Source organism: Amblyomma americanum, chromosome 10, assembly GCF_052857255.1.
Source record: "Amblyomma americanum isolate KBUSLIRL-KWMA chromosome 10, ASM5285725v1, whole genome shotgun sequence".
Taxonomy (NCBI): domain Eukaryota; kingdom Metazoa; phylum Arthropoda; class Arachnida; order Ixodida; family Ixodidae; genus Amblyomma; species Amblyomma americanum.
This window is the reverse complement of record NC_135506.1, coordinates 23,066,469-23,085,429: the sequence shown is the minus strand read 5'-3', so window position 1 is coordinate 23,085,429 and position 18,961 is coordinate 23,066,469. Positions and strand designations below refer to the sequence as shown.

Below are 18,961 nucleotides of genomic sequence, written 5' to 3'. Positions count from 1 at the left end.
ACGCACCTTTAAGAGTGAAATGCGATAGCATTAGGGATCCCCACCACTGCTAGTTTGGTGTTTGTCATTTTTAATGCGTTTCGGGGTTGCTCCTAAGACACTTGTCAGTACTCAACTCAACCGCTCCTCTTCGATCACAAAGTTGAATCAGTGGATGAGGTCACAAGGTCACGTGACCTGTCCTTCCGGTGGGCCAGTTGCCACTTGTCACGATGGGCAAGTTATGATGACATCACAAGGTGACGTGGCCTCTTTCGAAAAATAAGCAAATTTCGTCTCGAACATCGCCGGATTTCTGTGCGACAATTACTCTAATTTTATCGCACTTTCAGCAAGCTTTTTCACTCATTGTGCATTTATTTATTTTTTTGCACTAATGTTAGTATTACAGTCATAAATAAGCGGATTGAGGGAGCGCCCGCTGGGAGCACCTGCCTACTGCATGCAAGAGTGGCGGCTTTCTCTCAAGGCTAGGATGCTCAGGAGAGAAGTATGGGGGACCCTACGCGCAACTCTGGCTCAAGTAGGGTGCCTATGCAGTAACTCTGTATCGCCTATAGAGAAAAGAACGTGACGGTCCGACTAAAGTCCCGTTAGGAGGAAACCAATGTTTCAGCGCCACCTGCTGTGGCGATGACGTGAGGAGTGCAGTGGGCCAGAAATGTTTTTGGTTTGTGACGCAAATAGTGCGTCTCTTGTTTCGTTCTTCACACCGGTCTTGCCATTTAGCTCTTCTCAGTGTAACGCCGACCAACAAGTGGGGGTGGTTGAGGTAGCGTTGGTAGCCACGTGGGAGCACGATTAACCTCACCGTTAATATCAGTTCGTTCACCCCCAGACAAAGGGTACGAGAGGGAGGCTGTGGGCAAGGAATTGAGAAACAACGTTAGAAGAATGCAAGTTTCAAAAGAAAGCGTTGTGCATAGGAACAGTTCCGAAGAAAGAGAGCTGAAATAATATAAAAAACATAAATTAAGAAATCAACTTTCGGTACAAGATCTGAAAATGGTGAGTCAATGTCCCGTCTTGCTTGAACATCCCTTCGTCCACCCCCCCCGCCCCCCCCCCCCACCGACCTCTCTCCCCTCTGGTGATCAGGTTTGGCAATCAACTAAATGTGCCCCAGGACAGCATTCCGCAGCTCATGTTTTCAAGCTGCCAGTGTCAAATCCACGTTTTACGAGCTTCCGATGAGAATGGAGTAATTCGGGTCACGCTTAACAAGCCGTGCTACGGGTGACCAGAGAAAAGAAACCTCGTCAACAGATAGAGAGATTTAGCACAGCGTGACCAGAAATCTGCTACCGTCTGCACCTGCGCAATGCGCAATCTGCGCCTGCGCAATGTCAGGTGCGCTCCCCTCGGGCCCATCTGAGCATGCGCGGCTGGTGCCTCGAGGACACGGAGGAAGACTATTTAGGAGTGGAAACTCCGCTGTCTGCAGCGACCAGAAACGGTCACAAGCCCGCGGCGTCACTATCATGCTAGCGGCGCCTGGCGGCCTGGAAAGAAACTACTGAAATACAACGTCACGGCGTGCCCGTTGAAGCAAACACCCGTGTCGTCTGCTTGTCGTCTGCATTGAGCGCGCGTCGGAACCGCCTGCCCGGGCGCTGCAATTTTTTTTTTTCGCTGCGGCTTCTACGAGGCGCCGCATGGCGCCGCCACTGCATGCGTCCCCGTCGGCACATACAATTGTGACTTTATCTGGTCGCCTGCGCTCGCTCGCGCTGACGGGAGTTTCACCTCCTATATAGTCTTGCTCCGTGCTCGAGGAACAGGCTCTCGGTAATGGACCGCGCTATGCTAAACATCCCTGTTGGCGCACTAGGCTCACCTGTCTGGGAGGGAGGGGCAGGGGGCTGCGTGACAATGTCCACAGGTGCTGCTGTTGACGTGGTATGGGTAGCTTCTCCGCCTGTGCCGCCTCCACTGTCACCAGCATGCTTCTCACCGGACTTCGAGGCCCCTGCATTGAGAGGCGAAAGAGAGTAACATGTTAAGCGCTCGATTAGTCGCACTGACAAACTGGCTGCTGAACTAATTACGTTTCCTCTCGGTCCAGAATAGCGCCCTATGAAGGGAAACCCTTCCTCTCTGTATTACCCGCCTTCCATGCTTTTCGGGCCCCTGGAATTGGTAGACACAGCTAAGCCTTACGCGTAACAACCAGTGGATTCCGATTGCGGACGCGAAAATAAAAAAATTTCGCCTGAAAGCAGCTTGTCCTTACGGAGATCTCTATTAAGCTTACACTAGTGATACATCAGAGAGGGGCTAAGGTATAGCGCAGTATGGTACGGAATGAGGGATTTACAAGAGTGCTAAGCACAAATTGAAGTTGGCTTTTCCTAGTGACATAGAGGCTACTTCGTTAAGGACGGAGCATTTAGAAGCTATATAGGGACAAAAAATTACGTACAGGTGTCGCCACTAGCGCTTTCACCGGAAAGCTACAATGACGTCATTATTAATTTTTTTTTCTGGAAAGTATTTCTGAATGCAGGGAACATCGCCATTCACTTGAAAAGGTGATCACGGACCCTTTTTCGTTGCTGACGTCACGAATTTTAATCGAGAAGCGGGGGAAAAATGTTCCATTTTTTAATCCAGTTTTCACAAGAAACATGAAAATTTGGGCAAGTTAGTGGAACATGCTTTGAGAAGACTGGAGCAGCAGAAAGTGATACACAGGAGAAGAGGACACCTGTTTGCGGAGCTTGTGTGCCCTCTTCTTGTCCGTGTCAACTTCTCGTGCACATATCTTATAAAAGCAGTTTTCTCAGCAATTAAATGAGTCGTTTGCTCTCGAATAAATATCACCCTAACCACAATGGACCAAACAGTCTATATTTAACTAAAACAAAAATTGTACACAGCTGTCCTTGTAGTCTATTTAACGTCCCGAAACTACACTTGGGCCATTAAAGATACCACAGTGCAGGGCCCTTAAATAATTGCACCCATACGGTTTTTTAACACGCTCTAACGTCGCACAGCACTCGGCAGCCTTTTTCATTTCGCCTCCATGTAAATGCGGCCGCACAGATCATGTCCAACATTGTCGCGCAAAAATTTTGAATATTGGCAAAATATTTTAGGTACTGTTATGGGAATTTTGAAGGTCATGGTTCGTTACTACCATGTGTAGCAAAATCTATATTTCACAGTGTTTTCCTGACTTGAATCGTGCAGTTAAGACTGTCATAAAAAAACAATGCGGAACCCTTTTTGACGACAGCAAAAACGTTAATAGCATTGACCACCTGGGGATCTTTAACGTGCACTGACATCGCACAGCACACGGGCGCCCCTGCTGGGGATGTTTAATGTGCACTGACATGGTGGTGGTGAAAGCTTTAGTAGACACAGGGGAGTTTAGGACACGCAGGCCCTTGGTCCCCCGCACGGCCCCACTGCACTCAAACGTTCATGTCCCGGAGGCTCATGACGCTGGCAGCCCGGCCTGTGGCGATGGCTTGCTTGGCCGGGTCCTCGGAGCGCAGTAGGGTCTCCCAAGCCTCCCAAGTGGTAAGGTGCTCCAGGCCCCGCGGGGGATGATCCGCCGGGAATAGGAAAAGGATATGATTGAGAGTGGCTTTGGGGTGGTGGTAGAGGGTACAGGAGGAGTTTGTGTGGACTTGGTGATAGCGCGAGCGTATATAAGGGGAGGGTAAGGTGCGTGTTTGGAGGCGCCTCCAAAGTGTCTAGTGATAATTTTCGAGGGAGAAATGGGGTGGGGGGTAGAGCCGACGCTCGGCTTTGCAGGCCTGCGTCTGTTCACCGAATGAATGCATGCACTCCCGTGAGAACCCCAGATCGGAGGCCTCCGGTGGCGGGTTGAAAGAACCTCGGGCTAAAGCGTTGGCAGCCTCGTTTCCGGGATTCCCGGAGTGGGCAGTCACCCATATGAGCTCCATGTGACGGGGCGGGTGTGCGGCGAGGTAGTTCAGTACGCGAAATGCCGGGACATGAACTCTCCCGCGGGCGAAATTTAGTATGGCAGTTTTAGAGTCCGATAGTATATACCGGCCCTCAATGCGCGTGATGGCTATAGGAGAATGGCGGCCTCTTCAGTCTCCTCCGAAGCGGCGGGGGGGTATGTGAAGGGTGGCCATCGGTTGTAGGGAGGGGTTCGTGATGGCTACAACCGAGTCCTCGCCTGTTCACGCGGCATCCACCCACACGGCATCCGGTTTCGTGCCATAGTGTTTGTGGAGCGCCCGTGCGCGAGCTCTGAGGCGGGCTCGTGTGCTGCGCGATGTCAGTGCACGCTTAAGATCTCCAGGTGGGCAAAATTATTCTGGAGCCCTCTACTACGGCACCTCTTTCTTCATTTCTTCTTTCACTCCCTCCTTTATCCGTTCCCTTAGGGCGCGGTTCGGGTGTGCACCGAGATATGTGAGACAATTACTGCGGCATTTCCTTTCCTCAAAAACTAATTTTCCTTTTCAAATGCAAGCCTGCCGACGGGAGGTCTGCGGATACGTTAATTGTTATAGTGAAAACTTACGTTATGTGAAAAAATTAAGTTCATAAATTCTTTCCCGTTCAAAAATATTCTTTTTTTTCAAGGATTGTTGGGTACGTCAGATTGAGTTCCGCAGCCTTTGTACTCAGAAGCCCCACGTCAGAGCCACATAGCCACAGAGGCTAGTGGAACGGGGCTAAGCCTTAGCCCCGGAAATGCTGTATGTTTAAATAAACAAGGTGCTACTGAGTGATCCGAAGATGTGTTAAAAGGTATACTGCTTACCTCGTGACGTGAGCAGAAGGATGGCAGCCAAGATGGCGAGGCCGATGAGCAGCGCCGCAGCAACGGGCAGAGCCCAACTCGTACCCGGGGCGCTCCCCGCCCTGCGCGGTTTGTTTCGTCACGTGACGGTTTTGATCGCAGTGCGGCATGCAGACGCACACGTGCACTGAGACTGAGAAGCGTACTGGCGTCCGTCCACTTAAGAGCGGAGACACGTAGCGGTGCGATGCACTCAGAAAATCGTGCCACATTGTGCACAAATCCGCCTATATATGGGAGTAAGAAGTAATTATGGGGTGGGGGGTGGGGGGGGGGGGGCTATCCCTTGCGCACCCCTGTAATAAAAGGGAGCGAGCTAGGGTACAGCTTACTTCCTTTTGAGGCGATAGCCTTTAATGGCTCACACTCGTGTCCGTCTGTTACATTTCAGGTCACGTGACCTTAAGATCACGTGACATTGTGATGTCACGTGATCTCTCTGCCACTCTCGCGCCAGCTGCTCTTCTCCTCTGTCGTGAAATGAACTCAAGCGCGGTATTCAAATCAGTGCAACGAGTCGCAAATTGCTTTCGCCTTCCCGCGGTTAAGATGTATCTAGGTGCTCCAACGAATTTTTTTACCGCTTTCTGTTTAAAGTGCGGTCACAATCGGCGCTGCCATAGGGCATATTCTTCTAACACTAACAGCAAGGTGGCCCAACGCTTCATATGCGTTGCACTTGTAGAGGTCGCGATATTTTATTTTTCAATTAATTGTCAGATAACGATAACAGCCTTTCCCCAGTTAAAAGATACGACACAGTAGCTCCCATAAGCTTTTGTCGTCCCGTCGTAACGATAGACTTTTGTGTAGTATTGCGAAGTCACTTGTCGCGACAGAACTGGCTCTGTCGTTGCAGAAATTAGTGATTTGGACACAAGGAAATGGCGCAGTAACCGTCTCAGTTCTCGACCACACCGTGAAGGCAGAGAGGAAGGTAAGAGTGACACAAAAAAGAGAGAAGGAGGTGCCATAGTGGAAGACTCCGGAGGAGGAGGAGGAGGAGGAGGAGGAGGAGGAGGAGGAGGAGGAGGAGGAGGAGGAGGAGGAGGAGGAGGAGGAGGAGGAGGAGGAGGAGGAGGAGGAGGAGGAGGAAACTTTATTCTACTCTGTGGTTTTGGGGCATCTTCAGAGATGTTCTCTCCTTGGTTGTATCCCCAGGAGCCTTCTCTGTCGAGCTCGTCCAATTTTAATCAATGGTCGGTTGCCCTCAGTACAGGGCGCCGCTGGCCACTGCCGCCCGTCGAGCTCTCTGCGCCAGACCTTGTTGGTCTTCACAATGGTCTCTCCCATTGCTCCGCACTCGGGTTTTGTACTTTGGGCACCACGTCTACGTTTTGAGAGCCCCATGTGGTGTGATATAGTGTGGGTTTTTCGTCGAACCAGGGACATTTGTCCGTGTATATCGAAGGGTGCATTTTGCTTTATACATGTAGGTTTTTGTAAGAACCTGTCTGTAGTTGTCCCCAAGTGAGAGCTTCCTGTCTGTTGAGAGATTTGCGCGGCGGGGAATATTGGACTCTTCTGCCTCTATAGTTTTGTCTTATGGCTGAGTATTCCTTCGGTGCTGGCACGAGTTCCGCGGTCTCGTCGGATGCTCGGAAATTATTGCATCCTCGTTTCGCCTCCATCAAAACACGGTCGCCGCGGTCGGGTGTGTCAATGTGCAATAGTATAACGAAAATTTTAATGCAGGAATTTTTGTTCTTATTACGGGGCCAGGCTCCCGAAGTACAACCAAAATTCCGCGAGTTCGACCAAAAATTTTCGTTTCTTTTCGTTAGGGCTGTGACTTCGCACATACAAGCAGTAGTGTCTATTGGTGTATTCTCCTTCACATGCACCCATGGCGTGCAGCTCTCGTGTTACTTACGCTGACCCGCTTAGTGCTGCAGATAGAAGTGGCGCGATTTTGTTGTTTGCTTTGGCAAAAACGGCATTTATTTTCCAAGTAGCTGCTAAAATCTTACCTGTTGTACTGGACGTTTCTTCGGTTTCATCTGCCAAGAGGTGAAACAAAAGAGTTGGTACAAGATGAGCGATGTACAGGTGCCCACAAATGTTTTCTGGGCGAGAATATTGCCACAAGTCTAATTACTGCACATTGTAAGCATGCAGCCATGAACTGAAGTGTGTGTATTGTAGTTCCCAGCACGACCTATACACAATACACCCCTCTGTACCTGTCTGCTCTTCTATTCAGCGAGAACATTGACCTTTTTTGCGATTTTGGTGTTCCGAAAACTCTTGTTGGCACCTGTACATGAAGAAGAGTTTACAAGAGGGAATCACTACACAGGACGTCCCCCGAACCATGGACCAAGCTTCTCAAGAACAGTGGCTGGTTTGCAAACTGAAGTACTTGGGGTGATTTGGTATTTCTGATCAGAGTAAAGATTAAAAACTAACAGTTCAAATTTTCACAGGTTCTAAAAACGCTTGTACAAACACTGCCGAGCTCTATGGCGTCGAAGACGGCCCAATTTTCTTAATTCCGTCACTTCTGTACCAAACGGTTATCTCTCTATCAAGAAATAAATAATCCTTTCACAAATACGCTGGCAAACCAAAGTGCCTGCTGCATGAACACCGGGTTTAAGAACTTCGCGCATAATTACCCACGCAGTTGCCAGCTGCAAGGATCCAAAGATGCTGAAGGTCCCTAAAGCAGTGCCTCAGTTCAAGACTGCCGACACCAATTAGTTTCAGAGCAACATATGTATTCAGTATAGACATTTTCACTTTTTACTGCTTGAGAGCGTGTGTTCTTTGGGTTGTGCCACGCATGCGCAGTTAGTGCCCTGTATTGGGTCGACTAAAAAGCTGCTACCATAGCCCGCTGACAGTGTGGCTGCGTCTAGAAGGAAAACTTTGAAAAGCTGTATAGTTGATGGTGTGTCTGGGCGATGCCTGATTCTGTAATTCAACCAAGCTCAGCTCGAAGATTGTGATTCGTGCAAAGCAGACTTGAGTCGTTTCGTTTCAAACCCCATCTTTAGTCTATAGACTTTAGTCTATAGATTATCTATAGACAGTCTATGAACAAAAGAAAATAAGGTGGTTATAGACTTTAGTCTATAGATAATCTATTGACCGTCTGTACACAAAGGAAAATTATGTCTGTTATAGACTTTAGTCTATAGATAGCCTATGGACCATCTATAGACAGAAGGAAATTGAAGCGTTATAGACTTCAGTCTATAGGTAGTCTATGGACCTATAGACAAAAGGAAATTAGGGCGGTTATAGACTTTAGTCTAAAGATTCTCTATAGACTGTCTATGGAAATAAATCAAAGTCTAAAGGGCGTCTACGGAGTCTATAAAAAGTCTATAGACAGTCTATAGACCATTTTCGTAAGGGCAATTACCTCTCGTTTTCATATTGCCGGCACTGGTATTAAAAACACTTCTTCTCGCCAATGCGACATTCCTTCAGGTTAATAAAAGAATTTATTTCGTTTGTTGATCCGTACTCTGAAAAACGGAGACAGATCAGTGCAAACAAGTAGTGGCGTTCTTACCGTCATAATCGTCGTCGAAATCTATAGCTAGAGAAAGAGGATCCCGCAGAAAATGAGTCATAAACGCACGCAAAAATCCGTCACAGAGCTGCAGTAATAACTAAGGTAGCCGTTTGCTACCATAGATAATCGATGGTCAAACATATAGTGATGGTCACAGAGCGCTGGATGACCAAGAAACAAAAAAACGTTCAATTCATCGTTTTCTTCTAGCAGAAACAGGACAAGACATCGCCGTTGTGAACTCCAGACAATCTGAAAATAATGTGTCACGCAAGCACACTTACACATGATGACGTCATACTACTTGTGATTTTTATGTAGGCCGCTCCTACCGCAACAAGCTGCCTGAAAGCGCAGTAGTATACGGCGACATCGTCCAACGGTTTCGTGCAGAGAGTGCACATAAAGGGCCCGACCGCACATTCAAGCGCTGCTGGTTTACATACCCGCCACGGTGACTCAGTGGTTAGGGCGCTCGGCTCCTGATCCGGAGTACCCGGGTTCGAACCCGACCGCGGTTGCAGCGCTTCGATGGAGGCGAATCGCAAAGGCGCCCGTGTGCTGTGCGATGTCAGAGCACGTTAAAGATCCCGAGTTGGTCGAAATTATTCCGGAACCCTCCACTACGGCACCTCTTGCTGCCTTTCTCCTTTCACTCCCTCCTTTATTCCTTCCCTTATGGCGCGCTTCGGGTCTCCACACAGATGTGTGAGAGTTACTGCGTCACCTCCTTTCCCCAAAAAAACATTTTCAATTTTTCTGCTGCTCGAACCCGACCCCGGCGGCTGCGTTTTTATGGAGGAAAAACGCTAAGGCGCCCGTGTGCTGTGCGATGTCAGTGCACGTTAAATATCCCCAGGTGGTCGAAATTATTCCGGAGCCCTCCACTACGGCACCACTTCTTCCTTTCTTCTTTCACTCCCTCCTTTATCCCTTCCCTTAAGGCGCGGTTCAGGTGTCCAACGATATATAAGACAGAAACTGCGCCATTTCCTTTACCCCAAAACTAATTATTATTATTATTATTATTATTATTATTATTATTATTATTATTATTATTATTATTATTATTATTATTATTATTATTATTATTATTATTATTATTCTGCTTCATGGTTTACACCTAATTACCACGAGTATATTCAATATGCACACTTTCTAAGAAAAGCACCCCCCAGCCTCCTACGTGCACCCTGATACGACCCAAGATATTAACCTTATTTTTGGAATACTGCGGAGTGCTTGGCTTGAACCACCCTGACACGGGTCGGCCCGGTATTGCACTGCCTCCGGGATCGGCCCGGGGCATATTAGCGCGCGCCTTTTCTTTCTATCTTGGCTCTCCTAACCTTTAACCCTCCTACTTTCAGCACGCGGCAGCGAGCGTGGCTCGGCTTGAGCCAGTAGGCAGGCCCGTGCTCTTTCCTTTTCCTTCTTCCTATCATCATCATCAGTAGCAGCAGCACGTGCACCCAGTGCACAGTTCTCATCATCGTTGCGGGAATTATAACGATAAGCCTCTTCACAATGTGCGGTGTATTTTCAAGGTGAAATGCGTGCTTTTACTTCTGTGACTTCGCTTACCCTGATCACATAATTCTAACCTCTGTCACCGTGCATATGAAAGTAGCCTACAATCACCAAAACAAAATAAAGCATGGAGAATTGATTTTTTTGTGTGCGTGTGTAGTTTTAATTAATGAGAATTCAGGAGTATGATCATTTCCCATCGACCAATATTACAAATAAAAAATCGCCTGTGCTTTCCCTATAGCATCAGTAACTGTTGGCTTCCTCCGTATGTATGTTATAACGGGCCCCTAATTTCCTTATCCTTGTTGCTCTGTATCACCAGGGTGTCTTTATCACGAAAGCAAACCTTGAAGACGTCGTGCTTGCGATATTTCATGTGAAGGCTTTCAGAAGTAATAAAAATATATTGCATGTACTAGAGCCATTAAAACAGCGAATCTTTTTACTTCTGCTTTGCACAGACGCAATTAAAAAACAAGTTGCGAAACTCGTGTAGCAAAGAATGGGTTAATTGACGAACTGCTTAAGGTGTGAGATACCTCCGTTTTTAAACATCTTTCTAGTCACGAAAGATATTTAAGGTGGTCCAGTGTGCTAAGCCAGACAAACGCAAAACTGCGCTGAGAAATTCCGCTTAAGAAATCTAACAGGTGCAGACTGAAATGCCCGTGCCCAGATATTTTTTCCAGAGGCCTAGAAGCTTACTCCAGTACGGTGTGAAGTTGTACGAGCATCTGCTAGCGTGAGTCAGGGCGTTCATGATGTCACGTCGGCGACCTCACAGCATTCTTCGTACGCCATTTCAAGTCCACAGACTCAAACACCCGACCAGGCAACTGTCACCACGGCTGCACTATAGCCAATAGGGAGAGTGTGCATAGCAGGGCGTTTAATCACTCTTGTTTGCCGAGGAAGCAATGCGAAGTATCGCGCCGTTTCGGGACATGAAGCGCGATGCAGTGAAAGGACAACCAAAATTTCCTTACCCATGACCGCAGCTGTTGTGCAGACCGCAAAGCAGTGATCAAAATGAGCGCGTGCCGGAACGAACGCAGGCCACGAGATACGTAATCGCACTGCTACTAATCACTATGACAGCTGGAATGCCAGATGACCAGGGCTCCTCAACCTTCCTGCAATATTTCGATGTCATTGGGGACATCGAAACGTCATTCAACGTTACAAACTTTTCTTCTTCTTTGAATCTAATGTCAAAAAGTGAACAACAACAACATGTTAGCACCTCCGAATATGTGTTGGTAAGCTTCCAAACATACCGAATGTATCTAGAACATAGAACCCTGATACGAATAGAAGAATAAACAAGGGAAGTCAAACCCTTTCAGTCGGTAGCATTAGAGGTCAACAACAACAACAACAACAACAACAACATTAAGCAACGTCCATAGTCATGCTGCGTGTTTTTTTTTTGCGATGAGCTCATAATTTACTCCCACGAGTCTGTAGCAGCTCAGGGGCTCGAGCCTCACGAAGCCGATGACAACAAAGCACTGTTTAACTTAGTTTGAGTCTCGTGTCCGTGTCACACAGCAGTCGGTCCTGGTACTCCATAAAACGTCCAATGGAACGTTTAGTAGAGATGGTGCTTTTTCTGCGTACGCAACGTCCCGGCTGTCGAGTTAGTATCCTTTAGGCAAGAAATTCTGTGCTCGCCAGCAAGCCAATGAGAATGCTAACGGCTCCACCAAGGACAAAGGTCCATGAGGATTTATGAATGGCTGACCTCCAGAATGTGTAGCCGGCTTTTACGTGCTTTATGTCGGCTGGGCAGAGAGCGCTATGCACTGCAGGTGGATGAGACAATGACCTTCAATGTCTCACAAGGTGAAACCGAACTTAACTGCGTGGTCGTATGGCCCAAGCTAGTGTAGTATAACCCCGTGATCGTATGTCTATGAGCACTGGGTGCATGACCTTGACGTTGACCTTGATCATTGACCTTGACATTTCAGACAGTGGAGACCATGCTTAAAAGACCTTTCGCTCGCATATCAACATTCAAGCCACGTTGAACCAACCACAACAATTTTTATTGTTCACCTTACGATGTGTTGCCAGCAGGCTGCAAGATACGTGAATCGCAGGAGAGTATCAAATGTTTAAATTTCGATTCCCACTATTTTTTCAAGTCCCGAATGATATTTACATGCGACGCCATTATCATCCGCTGAAGCTGAGCAGCGGCAGTGGTGTGGCTTCGCTCTATAGAATCATACGCAGCTTTAAAAAGAAACGTTGAATAAAATGATAATGCGACCGTAACACGTCTTTGGCCTGTGTGCTTTGTTGGCGCGATTTCCAGTGATTTCTAAGCCGTGTGCTGTGCGATGTCAGTGCACGTTAAAGATCCCCAGGTGGTCGAAATTATTCCCGGAGCCCTCCACTACGGCACCCCTTTCTTCCCTTCTTCTTTCACTCCCTCCTTTATGCCTTCCCTTACGGCGCGGTTCAGGTGTCCAACGATATATGAGACATATACTGCGCCATTTCCTTTCCCCAAAAAACAATTATTATTATTATTATTAGCCGTGCAGTCCTTCGAAAAATACTCCAAGTTGGGCGATCGTTTACATGCGACAGCTAGTTATTCAGGCAGTCGGTTGTTCCCCGAAGTCCCGAAACATCGCGTGACTGTCTGAGAGGAGAGGAGCAAAGAGAGATGGGGGGGGGGGGGGGGGGGTGGAGAGGAAGGCTAAAAAAATGTTTTTGAGGAAAGGAAGCACAAACTGAAAGCCACAGTTATCTATCGACACCTGATTTGTTCTTAACTTTAATCTCCCGAACTCTAATCCTTTATTCTTTTTTTTCTTTATTTTAAACATCCTTTTTCAGCATCTGTCAGTTGCGGCGTGTGTCTTGGACAATCCCCCACAGCGGGTAGGTGCCATTTACCCCTTGAGGACCCTTGAGGACAACAACCTGAACCGTGTCAAGAAGGAAGGGACGAAAAATGAGAGTATGGCAGTAAGTGAGAAACAGGTGTCGCAGTGAGATAAATTTCGACCTCCTTGCGCATTTAACGCGGACTAACAGTCCATGGGTGTCTTTTGTGTTTCACCTTCACCTAAACGCCGCTACCAGGGTTCAGTTCTCTTCTCCGTTTTGGAGCTCAGTATTAAGGTATGCTTCGCAGTCTTCGCAGTGCACACAATGTATGACCTCGTTATTGACCAGACTAAGAACCATCCCTTAATAACACATTTATCCTCGCAAAATATAAAGATCAGACATCGCGGCTTATCTGCATAGCAGTCAAAATACATAACTACGACGACACGTGTGTCAGCCAGCCGTCGGGGGCTCTGATCCCGCAGGAGCTTGTCTATCTTATCCAATGACACCACTGACAGTACCATGATTGTGGACTTTCTCTGATGTGTATGATCGTTTGTGCTTTAACCCGTTTCCTTTATATTGCTACCTTCCCTGTCGCAATAAATCATTTTGTTGCTAATGAGCGCATGTATTTGTGTTCTTCTCTTCCATCCTGTGTATTAGCGCTGTTCACTCGTTTCCATCAATGTGTCACGCTGGATCTTGGTTGGAGCTGGGCTGACACTGAAGCCGCAGTCTTGGTCACTTGGGCGCAGAGTGTACGAGCGCCCAACGAGAATAAATACAGGCTTTTGTCACCATAGTATTGTCCAATGCAGCTAGTATTACGTGATCTAATAGGATAGCTTCTTTGGGGGCTAAGTGCGTTGCTGAAGCCATTAGGAGCAAAGACGGAGATCGTTATCTTCTAATACAAATGTGTAGAGGGATGTCATCTTCAATAGGTCCCCATGGACATATCATTCAGCGTAAGGACGAAAAGGTGCTCATAACCAATTTCACACATTTTAGCGCACTGTGCTCCGCGCATTAAGAACAAGATGCTGTTAAATCTTATGATAAAAGTGACGCTGAGTACCATTTAACTTGACCTTTAATAATTCATTAGAGGCCTCTAATAAGAAAGAGATTTCCTTCACTGATACCGGAGATTTTATAATCGAGAAATGCAAAAAATAAAGTACAGCTAGTGCCGCCACTGGCCGTTTTTGCAAGCAAACTACAGTGGTATCATGAAAACACAGCGAGGTTTTACGGATCTCGGAGGCTCGGCTTTAGCGCCATTGACTCCTAAACGGTGGTGACGTGGTTCTTTCCGGTGTGGACATGATGAGTTTGAATCAAGCGGAGGGGATAAAATGTTCCATCTCTAGGCCCAATTTGTCAATAAGTGAAACTTCTTCAGCCAGGAAAACGTCAGCAGCATCAGAAAAAGATACAAGAACTATTTTTACAACAAACAATCAATGGGTGGAACTGTCCTCAGTGTCAGTTTAAAATACAACTCTTAAGGGCGGGTTTCTAAACTTTTTTATGTTTTTAGAGCCTTAAAGGGACACTGAGGAGAACTCTATCAATTTTTTATTCTTAGCAAAATCTGATAGTTCGGCATTTCATGGCTTCGTTGCCGCTTGTCCGGGCGCGAAAGATGCATTTATTCAAAGAAATTTGGATTCGAAGATGAAAAAGTTTTTCCCGCCGCTCTGATTCAAACTCAGGGAACTCTTATGACGCCACGGCAACTCTTATGACGTCTCAGAACGGAGTGACGTGACACGTGACGTAAACGCAGACTCCGTGATTTCTGCGGCTAGCGCTTCGGTGCGCGAACCTTCTTTTGCCAGCCTCAGAGATTCGTGGCTTCCATGAAGTAAGGAAAATTCCTCCAAGGTGGCGCCTCTTGTCCTAGGAAGTCATCACGCTGGTACTTGCGAGATTGGCCTGTGGCGGCGACACCTGTATTTTGGTTCTTGCTATTTTCTACATTACGAGAGCTTTTTCAGTAAGAGTGGCGTTTTTGTGATCAGGAGCTGCTATTCTGTCGATACAAGCCAACTTCAATTTCTCCTCAGTGTCCCTTTAACGTCCCATAGAGGCTCAGGCTTTGAGGTGCACCGCGGTAGAGGCCTCCGAAAAATTTTTACCACCTGTGGTTCTTTAACGGGCACTGACATCCCACAGTACACACGCCTTTGGCATTTCGCCTGCATCGAAATGCGACTGCCGCGGCCGGGATCGAATCGGAATCTTTTGGGTCGGCAGCCAAGCACCGTAACCGCTGAGCCACCGCGGCGGCTGGCTTCGTAAACTATATGCGGCAAAAACAAAACAAATCTCAATAAAACAAACACCAATCCGTGCATTGAACGCCTGTAATCGTCCCATAACGATGAAAACCACGTCGCACAGACCTCATGTACAAGCCGTTTCATTGTTTAGAGAGCCTTGCAGCTTCCCATACCAGCCCACGGGAATCATTCTCCAAAGAAGCCGCATCCCGTCGCGGGCTGTGCTCAGCGTGTCGTCGCTAAAACAATTAACTCGCTGTTGGCCACGCATCGCCTGCTTGCTCCTGCTTGCGACGCAGGCGCAAGCCACCGGGAAGGTTTCTCTCTTGTATATCGTCCGGGCGCAGTTCACCCGGTAAGCCACTTGAAAGGTCTCCCGTATCTATAAAAACGGAAATAAACTCTTTCAAGCAAGTTGTTGATGATCCGATGTTAAGTCTTGTGCAGGCATAATCGTTTTGTAGTGTAATAAGCGCGTAATTAGTAATTATATTATTATGTATTGTGTAGTCTCAGTATGCATATATTGCAATATAGTATAGTAATACACCTACTTTGCAAAATAGTATACGCTTCATACGTGCTACCATATGTCATCAAAAACTAGTCAGAATCGTCTTTTCTTGGGCTAGTTGGTTTTTCATGCTGTAGGTGTTTGCAGCGCACACGAAACACGGACGGACAGAAAAGGGAACGAAACACAGCGCTGTGTTTCGTTCCCTTTTCTGTCCGTCCGTGTTTCGTGTGCGCTGCAAACACCTACAGCAAAAACTAGTGCCGCCAGTAACAAGCTTATTTTAATAGGAAAATTGCGCCATGTCTGGAGTGATTGTTCGACATTCAAGAGCATGAAGTGGCAACTTCGCGCACTTCCTTAGCCCATAATCTTGCAGTGTGGTTTCAACTAAACACATTAATGTGCCGATGAGCTCGAACAACCGCCTATTCTGTTCTTGCTGGACACGCGGGAGCATAGAGAAACTAGCCACAGCACAAAGAACCTACTTCCTATTCTTATTTCCTTGCCCGCGTGCAATTAACTTTTTGCTCGCCTCATTCTTACCGCATTCAGCCTTCGTAAGTCACCATAATTCACCAACCTCATGGCAACGGAAATCTCCGAGTCTGCTGCACATGCTTCCCGAACACTTGCACCTCACAATGGGCACAACCTTAGGAATCCGCGCCGCTTTTCTGTCGAAGGTCCTCGTGAAAGGGCAGATCGCTCGGTCTCCGGCTTGCAGAGAATACGGGTCGGCTGAGCACTTCGGAAGTCGTTTCCTGCCGAGAGAGTACCCGTCCAGTCTTGTCACGCACGCCAGCAACAAGAAGACGCACACTGGCGTAGCCATGGCTACCGGCGCTGAGAGCATAGCCGAGAAGCGCTGCTAGCCTTCCACGCTGCGCTACTGTCAAATGAATTCAGAGCGCAGGAGTCACCAGTGCCGAAGAGGTTCCGATGGAGTAAAAGATGTGTGGTAGACAGGATACGGCAGCGGAAACGACGTGACGCGTACATGTTCGACCTTGGGTGTCGAACTATAGCCTTGGAGAGAGACTTCAAGGTTACCAACCGGAAAGTGTCTGATTTCCTTCATAGCTTCACACAGGTCGCAACTCTCACGAACCTGTTTTAGTGTGATACTTTTCACTTTCACCTAGAGGCAGTTGTGCACAGGAAATGCTTGCACTATAAATCGGAAGTGTGAGAACGATCGAGCATTATTAAACTCATGTGTGCAACGCACTTGAACGGCATGCGTCAGCGTTTTACGGGCCCTCTCACTGAGCCCCGTTTCCTTGCAAGCATCATAATGCTAAGCCTGCGGCACTTAAGTCAACGGGACTGAGAATTCCGGAGCACGGAATACCTTTCCAGCTCTCCCGCAGTCCGCCTTCCAGCCTAAGACTTCTCACGCTGTGGGAGACGTGGACTGCTGTAGCAACAAGTCTACTAGCATTCAAATGCCTTTACTCATCAAGCACTCAACAGCGTCTCCCAGATTTAATCACCCAACTGACAGGGCTAGAAGCCTGCCATTACGATAACATTTACCTGCTAGGGGGTGACCTGAGATAGCTATAATTCCGTTATTGTGGCACCATCTGCGTAGAAGAGAGTTCAGTTCTATGCGTATCTGAATTAGTGAAAGTTTTCGTGTATGTCGGAATAAACGTTATTTTGTGAGCGTTCATGCGAGCTCCGACAACTATGACTCCGTCCGAATTGTCTGAGCCCTCGATTGACACCAATAAAGGTCAATATAACTTCAAATGATTCGGGCTGACGCTATGAAATGCTTTACTGCATTGGTCGTATAGGAAGTCGTCTGGAAAGCATTTCAAGGTTGGAGCATTACTGGTTAAGTTGACATGTAGTGCAGGTTTGAGTATGCGTGTACAGGTAAAGGCGTCAACGTGTGTACATTTCAAAACACTGGTGGAACATTCCTTTTAAAGCCTGGTATCTGTACATTTCAGTAAGAGTGACAAGACTCATGTCGAAAAATTTGCTCATTTCACGCTTTATTTGACGTCACAATAACGTCACATCTGAGCAAGGAATGTAATCCAGGTTTTCAGGTGTACTCTTCCATGTGGTCTAAACAGAAACGAAAAACGCAGATGGTTCCTTCTTTACGGAAAGGGTGGTTGAGGGAAAGAGCCATGCAGCTACGGCTCACCTCGATTAACACCGACAGCAGGCTGTCCACAAACATTCATCGGCGTCTTCTTCAAGAAATAATCTATTCTAGCCACACTGCATGAAACGCAGCCTGTTTTCTCGAAAGCGAACTGCCTGACAAAAAAAATACACATATTTATACCACAATTTCATCTCCCACACTCTCCTCCTCCAGCACACAATGCACCGTATTCGCCCAAAGAGGTTTCGAACAACACACGAATGAGGTCATCTATGCTACATCGGCTGGCCCATGAATGAGCTGCATCAGCTGGCGCATGACATGGTTAATTGAAAGCCAGTGGAAGAAGTCTTCGTCCTACGGTGTATTCACCGTCAATGTCAGAACCAACCAAGCAACGGGTTCGTTTCTTAGCCGTGTAGCGGAGTACTTGTTGCACGTTCTAGGTTCTAAATGTGTGTTACGAAAGGAGAAGACCTGTACTCATCTTTCGAGACCTTTTGGGTTTAGTGCTGTCCTAAGAGGGTTTAGAAGCAACTCCCGTGACTTCTCAATTCTGGTAAAGGAGGTGCATGGGTTGATGATGACGATGTCGACGGTCGTGGTGCCCTGCTGCAGAATAACTGCAGATTGGGCTAGTTGGTGATGCATGGTGGTGGTTCAACAGCGCAAAAACACACACAGTAGGAGACGAGACACACAAACCAGCGCTGAACCTGCTGCGTATGGCAATTTTCATGCGATTCTGGCTCCGAGTTCTATAGCCTTGGAAGCGTTTCCGCCGCGTGATAGCACAGCCAAGCTGCTCGATGCGATAAAGCGAATTAATGAAGCCGCGACATCGTTCTACTAAGCGACACGTTGGGCAACGGGCGGAAGGCTTAGCGGAGCCACTCGGAAGCGCGTGAGATGGAAGCGGAGGAGGTAGCCGGTTACACGCTATCGATAGCGTTTTTACGCTGTCGCATCCGCTTCCGTCCGACGCGAGCCTGTCTGAAACGAGTGACATAAAGAACTGAGTTCTTGCCTGCGGAATGGGAAGCGTGCAGTGGCGATAAAATGTGGCTCCAGTCCACGCTATGAAGGTGGTTGGACAGCGAAGCTCTGAAACGACACTCAGTTACGCATTGCGGAGTCGCTTGAAAATTCACACACGTGGCTCAACAAAGAGTGAAACCAGAGACCAATGAAATGTACTTATATTGCCCTTTATTACTTCACAACATCACTCACGGCCGCTTTATGACAAGCATGATATACACTGACATTTTCAGTTCAAACTGTGGAGATATTCTTTGCTAATGTTTTGAAGCTT

The 18,961-nt window shown here is 47.5% G+C and overlaps 1 protein-coding gene and 1 long non-coding RNA gene across 2 annotated transcripts in view; both read right to left on the bottom strand.

Annotated features, from left to right (window-relative positions):
* LOC144108080 (uncharacterized) overlaps nucleotides 1-10,614 on the bottom strand; it is a 30,328-nt gene extending 19,714 nt beyond the window's left edge. The window contains exons 1-3 of the mRNA XM_077641360.1: nucleotides 10,568-10,614; nucleotides 4,757-4,857; nucleotides 1,838-1,969 (exon numbers count right to left, since the gene is read on the bottom strand). Of these exons, the coding sequence (XP_077497486.1) occupies nucleotides 1,838-1,969; nucleotides 4,757-4,857; nucleotides 10,568-10,614 (280 nt within the window). The remainder of the gene's footprint in view (nucleotides 1-1,837; nucleotides 1,970-4,756; nucleotides 4,858-10,567) is intronic.
* Nucleotides 10,615-15,070: 4,456 nt separating this feature from the next.
* Nucleotides 15,071-17,676, bottom strand: LOC144106422 (uncharacterized). The gene is made up of 2 exons (XR_013308995.1): nucleotides 16,099-17,676; nucleotides 15,071-15,380 (listed from the first exon to the last, which is right to left on the bottom strand). It is a non-coding gene; the product is annotated as an uncharacterized LOC144106422 (long non-coding RNA).
* Between the last annotated feature and the right edge of the window lie 1,285 nt (nucleotides 17,677-18,961).